We start from the raw sequence: 7,615 nt of genomic DNA, 5'->3' as shown, positions 1-7,615 counted from the left end.
GGTAGGGGAGAGCACCACCTCCCTTGGGAGCCCGTTCCAGACCTTGGCCACTTGAACTGTGAAGAAGTTCCTCCTAATATCCAATCTAAATCTGCTCTGGCAGATTTATAATGGCAGTTATAAGGTTATGTAAGTGCTGCTTAGGCCGTTGACAGACATTCTGCCTACCTAGAAACTGGGGGAAATTTCTGACAACTTTCCTCTGGGAGAAATCGTTCCAGGAAAGGGAGCAGTACAGATATTCAGTCTGCAGCTGCTTCCTCTGCCCTGCTCTCGGCGCCTTCCTGAGACTGGGGTGATCTCAGTCTGGGGAAGGTGAGGGGAGCCATGCATGCCTGCTCCACCCCTCACAGTCCAAGGGGAGTGCAGCAGCAGGGAAAGACTCCCTCCGCTTGCACCAGAACACTGTCCCCCCAAGCTGGCAGGGGAAACACCGTGTATCTGGGTCCGTGAAGGCAGTTTTTCTCAAGTGTTCACAGGGATAACTGTTCTTCTGGTGTGTTTTAGTACCTGCCGAGGTGTTGGGACTTAAAGCCCACTTTATGGAAATGGGAGGCTCCTCCGTAGCTTGCTTCTGCGGTCATATGGCTGAGGGCAGGTGAAACTTGGGGGCATCTGCACCCCAAGCCTCTGGGCTTGGGCCTGCATGTAGGATGCCTGCCAAAAGACTTTGGAAATATCTGAAGCCCCTGGTGGGGGTGGAGGATGTTTGCTGGTTGTAGGGCCACTTATGCTTCTGGACTGACTCATGGTTTGGACTTGATTTGGCTTGGGACATGAAAAATTTCTTTAAAAAAACCCAAAACAAACAAACCAGACCAGGCTCTGGGAAACAGGGTGGAGGCTACCCATTTTGACTCCACTCTTCAGTCTCAGGGAGTGGAGCGGAGTGGAGGGAGCACTGGGGCAAAGCCCCCAGTCCCTCTCTCAAGCCTAGCAGTGTCCAGCATGGGGCAGAGGACAGGAGCAGTAGTAGCTGCTCCTCTCTCCTCCTGGATCAGTTGAAGAGGGGAAGGGACTGGAGAGGCCAGACACTTCCCTGGCTTAGAGAAGGGGCTAGGAAGTGGGCTTTACGATTCCCCTCCCCTCCCAGACCAATCTGGGAGAGGAGAAAAACAAAGCTGAGTGGGAGCAGAGGAGGGAGCACTAGGACAACCCATGCCCACTTCTCACTCTGGTCCTGGGGTGGGAGAAGCAAGCAGGGGACTCAGTGCTGCTCCACCTGCTCACTCCTGGTGCACAGAGCAGTGGGGCAAAGTCCTCACCCACTACACACATCTGTGACTCCACTCAGTTGAAAGTGTATAGACATTCAGTCTGGGAGCGACTTAACCCTGGGTGTTCCTGGAGTAGCTATTTTTGCTCCAGAAGAAAAAGCTTGAATGTCTGTGTGTACACTTCTGGTTTCTATCTAGAGAACAGCAATTTTCCCAATAGAGACTGAATGTTTGCATGTAGCCTTAGACACACAGACATAGTGCTAAAGCCTATTTAACCTCTTTGTTTTCAATTTCATAACAGGCTGTTAGAAAACCAAGCACAGAGGAATGCAGTGACTTGCAATAAGAAACATCTAAGTAAACACTTTATGGTGACTAAAGAACAAAAGCCCTAAGCTCCTAACTGGGAAGATTTTTCAGGTTCCTGCCAGGTTACACACTTTTGTACTGTTGGGTCCCAGCAAAACAAAGGGATATAAATAATTTTTAAAATGCCTCTCTAAAGGTTTGAAGAAGCTAAGCTTTCCTCAGTTCCCATCACATAGGGCAGAGGACCTATATAACATACTAGTAGGTATGGAGTGTTGTTGCAAATATGAAAATCCAGGAAACATGCAACAGGCAAGGGTTTTTAGTATCATAGTGCTTAGAGTCGGAAGGGACCTAAAGAGAACATCAGGTCCAACCCCAGCAGGGACGGGTGCCGGGATCATAACACCTCAGCCAAGTATCTGTCCAGCCTCCTCTTGAAGACCCCCAAGGTAAGAGAAAGCACCACCTCACTTGGGAGCCCATGCCAGAGCCTGGCAGCCCTAACCATAAAGTAATGCCCCCTGATGTCCAGCCTGAACCTTCTCTCTAACAATTTGTAACTGTTCTTCTTAGTAACCCTGGGTGGTGCCCGGGGGAACAGAGCCTCCCCCAATTCCTGCTGGCCCCCCCGGTGAGTTTCTTTTGGGTGATATCTTTTATTGGATCAACTCCATAGTGGGGAAAGGTGCAAGGATAAGGGTGCAAAGTGTCCTTCCTTTGGGTGTAGACAGACAGACAGACAGACAGACATGCTGTGCTATGCTAAGCTGTAGATATACACATATAGAAGTTCCAATACCAACCTGTGCAGCAGGATTAATATCCATGTACTGATGGCACTGTTCACAGTGATGAAATGTATTGTAAGCTGCATATTTGGTCAACATCATGGACACTGTCTCTCTTTTTCTGGGCTCCTCAATTTTAGTTTCTTTATTGTTTTCTGCAAACCAAGATGATAAACAATTATTTTTTAGATCACTGATACACTTGCAAGTGGGCTGTCATTTGAATAAGTATTTTAAAGAAAACCAAGTACTGACCTTGTTTTACTCTTGATAGTTGTTCTGTATACACTGGACTTATGGAACTGTATTTGGGGTCATGCACACTCAGGTCAAAGGTCATTTTACTGAAGATTTCAATATCAGGCCAGTGATCATTGTTAGACTGAGTGACTTCACTACTTTCTGCATGATCTGTGCAAGTAAAAAACATACATTTGGTGCAAGCAATGGAAAAGAACAGGCCAAATGGGTTTCCTTGGCATTTGTAAGCCAACAAATACACAGAAACAAAAATAAAAGTTGAACTCTATGGCAAACATACAAACTGGAACTGGCATGAGAAATCATATGATGCCATTTGAAAGAAATGAAAATTCCTTAGAAAGGGAAGAACCAAAGGAGCAGTCTCAATAGCTGAGCTTCTATTTTATTCACCTGTCAGTATTTGGAAGGTGTCCATCACTAAAAGCTCTAGGCACTGGATAAAATTAGCTAGTGATGCAGTCAATTCTCCATCTCACCTTCCATCTTTTTCATCTCATGTCATTAAGGATTAATCATCGCTGTAACAGCTTCAAACTAAAGGGTTACATTTTAACTCTATTACACCAGTCTTTGAGCATAATTATACATTAGTTTGTTCAATGGATAGAAGATAACCACCCTTTTTCAAAGCTAGTGCCTTGGTTGTAGGGCTCATGTGTTAGGAGATGTACACAACTCAACTGTAATGGTTTGTGACTCCATAAAGAGGTATACCTGGTAAAGTATACCTGGGGATTTGTATTCCCTGATAATGAGCAGATGTTACCCAGAAGTTTCATCCCCAACTGACAACTTTTAAGTTTAAGACACAATAGAAGCGTCCACAGAAATTGGTAGCTAATTTATAGTGAGCTTATAACTACTACCCAAACTGCAAAGTGAAACAAACCTTTTTAAATTCATTTTGTTGGCTTAAATGAGGACAGAGCCAATATTGGGGAAAGAAAAATATATGAAAGCCACGAAGAGACAAAAAGAGACAGATTGTATCTGCATGAATTTTACTGCCTTCATTTGCCTTCCCAGTACTGCCTAGATATAGTATTTCTTCACTTAAAAGTGTTCCACTGTCCATGGATAATTGCATCTAGCCCCCTAAAAAGGAAGAATGTATTTAAAAACCTCCTGAGAATCTAGCTACATGTTGACATATTAATGATATGTCATTTAACATACAAGACGTTAATTTTAATTTACAAAATGATTTTATTCAGTCAAAAACTTTACTTTTATTTTATTAAAGTTCATTTCTGCTTGAGGTACAATGAAATCCTCCTTCATACTTACCGCAGTTAATTTCTTCTTCATCATATACATCAACCTCCAGTAACCTGATCAGCATGCGAAAGAGAATCCTGAGGAACTGCAAGTATGAACCAGTCTTTCCCACCTAAACCGAAGGAGGAAAAACACAGAAAATTGACTATAAAAATACAGTTACAGCTAACCTATTTACATTTTGTCCTCTTATTTTGCTTTCCAGTCCTGCCTGAATAATGTCTATATATGGTAAGAGCGCATTATTAATAAATACTGCTCTCAGTTACACAATCGCATCAACTTCAGTGGGATGTCACCATTAGAACTGGTTGAAAATCAGGCCCAGCACCTACAAGTTGTTTTATATCAGTGTCTTGCAGAAGTTAATCTGCTCTCTCCAGATCTGTTTAAGGCAGGAATGTGAACCAGGCCTCGCACAGAACCATCTCCTTTAGAGCAGGGGGCTCCTGAAATGCAGCCTGCAAAGCTTGTGAACGTAGCCCACAAAAGGTGGCTATCCTTGACAGGGGCAGCTCATGGGTGAAGCTCTACCCATTGACCATTCATGAATAACTGCCTGACAAACCTTAGCAACAGCCCAACTGTTCTCCTTGCCATAGATTTGTATGCAAGGCATATCGGGTGCCTACAGATGTGCTGCGGGGCTGCTCCAATGCACTGTAATCCCAGCATGTCAGAGCAGACCCAATCAAGACTGCTGGAGTGTTGTAATTACTAGGGCTGTGCAAAACAGCACTGTTTCATTTTGACGGGACAGTGTTTCATTTCGAGTTTCATTTCATTTCAAAACCACTGTTCTGTTTCGTTTCGTCAAAACTGTCTTGCTGTTTAGACATTTCACCCACAGGTTATAATGGGGAACCACAAAACTGCCCATAACTTTGTCAGTTCTTGCCTAATTTCGATGGAACTTGCAGGGACAGTAGCTCCTTCTGAGGCCACAAAGCCTGCCAAGTATCAAAGACAGATGCATGGGGTTTCTGGGAAACTGCACCTCAAATTCTTGAAAGTAAAACTCGAGTGACTTGTGTGTTAAGGCACAGCAGGGTGAAAACTGCAGGGATGGTACCCCTGCCCCTGCTGAGGTCATGAAGCCTGCCAAGTTTCAAGGAGATAGGTCCAGGAGTTTCTGGGAAACTGCATCTCAAGCCACTGACAAGCAAAACTCATGACATGGGTGACAGAAAGCAGGCCAGTTCAAATAATGCTGCCTTTTATGCTGTTTTTTTCCATCCCTCCGCCACAGCGCTGGGATTGGAAGGGACCTCAGGGAGGGCCGACAGTCACTGGCCAGCTACACAGTCAGTATGAGAGCACTCCTTCCCCTCTCCTCCCCCTCCTTACTTTCTGTTTCCCTGCAGGCAAGCCCTGCTTGAGTTTTGAAACATTTCAGAACATTTCGACTGCCCTCGTTTCGTTTCAAGGCGGCTTTGAAGCCCTTAGTTTCATTTCGATTTTGCTGTTTTGAGCTCAAAATGAGTTGAAACAGCATCAAAACAAAACAGCCCTAGTACTTACAGTGCTCCAGCCAGGCTCTGCATCTCATGTATTAACATCCCCAGGCTTCAAAATGGTGGCAAGCGCCTTTGAAATAAAGCTTGTCGAATGAGCTTTAGTTCAAGCACTCCTGCCACCATTTTGAAGTGTGGGGATGCTAATATCAGATGCTACAGCACTTTAATTAGAGCAGCTCTTGGAGCCACTCTAATTAAAATGGCCCCACCCCTTGAGCACATCTAAAAGTGCGCATTATGTTACACCAATTGAACATAAAAGGATTGCACTGTAAGTTCATTTTGTTATGTGGCCCCAAACATGACAACCCACACATTAAGTGGCTTTTCATGAACCAACTAGGGAACTCTTTTTTTTAGACAGGTATCAATTCTAGAAGCATCGTACCACAAAGCATGGCTTTAAACAAACCCAGTAAACAATGCCATTTGTGTCTTGCCATGTGCCTTGAAAAGAAAAAAAAAGTCCTCTATTTGTAGCTACCTTTTGGTCCACCTCTTCTGCCCTCATGCTCTACTGTGAGGAAAACTCTCATACCTGAGGAGGTCCTGTCAAAAGCAGTCGTCGTGGGTGGAAATTCCTGGAACCAGCAGTTTCGCCCTGATTACTGTAATCTGCATGATGTTGCCTGGCTGTGGTCCACTGCCTGTAGTAGAGAGACTGCTCGTCACTATTCATGTCCTTGTGAAGCACAGACCTCAAAGAGTTCAGCCAAGACACATCGGCATGAGGCAAGAGAGAAGAGGAGGAAGGCAAGTGCCCATTTTTCTGTGAGCTAAGGAGACAATAGGCAGCTTTAGACAATATGACGATGCGTGGCAGTGCAGCACGTAGGGTCTTGCCCTCCTTGGCAGACTGGCTGGGCCACCGAAACATCTGAGATGCGGAGGACGAGGATGAGAACTTAGAAGTGGTGCTGCTTGCCATCTGGTTGCCCAGAGAGTCACATTCCTGTTTCAGAGTCTCCCCAGATGTAAAGCCAGGGTAAGTTCCTTCATCCACTGAACTATGGGCTACATGCTGAAAGTTAAGGGATGCTGGTTGTTTCTGAGACTTGTCTGCAGCACTGGAGGAACTCACACCATTTTCAGCTAAAGAACCTGGTAGGAAAAAGCAGGAAATAAAAGGAAACAATCAAGCCCCCAAAATACCCAGACAACCTCATAAGAAGGGATCCTGGTTTTCTCTGTTTAAAAATTACAAACACTGTGGTATAAAAAATAAATAAATCACGCATTTTCTGAATAAAAAATTCCCAAATCCACAATTAAAATGAAACCCCACTATACATATATAGGTATCAGTTGAACACAATGTTTTATTGATATATTTGCAATTTTAAAGCATTTTGGAATCCTACCAGTGTCACTATAATAAATAAAATCAGTACCTATACATTTTAGCATTTGATTTTGGGTTTTTTTATCATTGAAAATCACAGCTCCCTCTAACCCCTTCTACGATGGAGGTCCAGGCCCCTCACTCCCCACTCCCAGCCCCGCTGGTGCCCCTCACTTCTCACCTCCCTACAGGGGACTCAATCCCTCCCCTCCCTTCCCCTCCCACCCTTCCTGACTTACCTATGGGAACTGCTCTCTCCAGGCTCCCTGGCAGCCATGTGCTTGTGTGTGCATGCATGTGCACATAGTGCCCCCAGCCTGACAGCCTTCTCCCGCTCCCCTCAGCCCCCTGCAGACTGGAACTCTGCCAGCCTGCACAGAGTTCCTTGCAAAAGTGGCAAATCCATGCATTTCTCCATTAAAATTAAAAATCTGCAGTTAAAAGGAAAAATTTGGAGGTTTTTTTTTTCCATTTTTCCCTGGGGAACAGAAAACCCAGATTCCTGGCTCATAAGATATGAACCCAATTGATCTAAGTTTAATATACAAATGTTTCTGTTTAGTTAAACCCTGTGGTGTCAGGCCCTCACCTGGTATTAGTCAAGGTAGCTGTACTGAAATCAGTGGAGTTAGAAATGTAGATCAACTGAGCCTATGACTTGCTCTCTCCACCAGAACCGGACGGGAAACATCCTCTCACTGAACAGAAATCAACAGTAGTGCCCCCTTTTGAGCATAAGGATCATTCTCACTCTCTCTCTTACATGGAGACATTTTGGGATTTGGAAAGGCAAGTCAGCCTTAAGATGAACATGAGCCTCCAATGCGATGCTGCGGCTAGTAAAGCGACCAAAATGCTGGCGTGCATCCATAGATGCTTCTCGAGCAAATCCCA

General features: G+C 44.7%; 1 protein-coding gene across 2 annotated transcripts in view; it reads right to left on the bottom strand.

Annotated features, from left to right (window-relative positions):
• GREB1L (growth regulation by estrogen in breast cancer 1 like) overlaps positions 1–7,615 on the bottom strand; it is a 229,529-nt gene that overhangs the window by 13,497 nt on the left and 208,417 nt on the right. For both annotated transcript variants that reach the window (XM_019546864.1, XM_019546862.1), the window contains 4 exons: positions 5,918–6,480; positions 3,872–3,974; positions 2,576–2,731; positions 2,336–2,475 (listed from right to left, as the gene is read on the bottom strand). In XM_019546864.1, coding sequence (XP_019402409.1) covers positions 2,336–2,475; positions 2,576–2,731; positions 3,872–3,974; positions 5,918–6,480 — 962 coding nt within the window. The remainder of the gene's footprint in view (positions 1–2,335; positions 2,476–2,575; positions 2,732–3,871; positions 3,975–5,917; positions 6,481–7,615) is intronic.

The sequence above is a fragment of the Crocodylus porosus genome, unplaced genomic scaffold, assembly GCF_001723895.1.
Source record: "Crocodylus porosus isolate Cpor-Errol unplaced genomic scaffold, CroPor_comp1, whole genome shotgun sequence".
NCBI classification, from domain to species: domain Eukaryota; kingdom Metazoa; phylum Chordata; order Crocodylia; family Crocodylidae; genus Crocodylus; species Crocodylus porosus.
The sequence above is the reverse complement of the archived record's forward strand: the minus strand, read 5'-3'. Positions and strand labels throughout refer to the sequence as shown.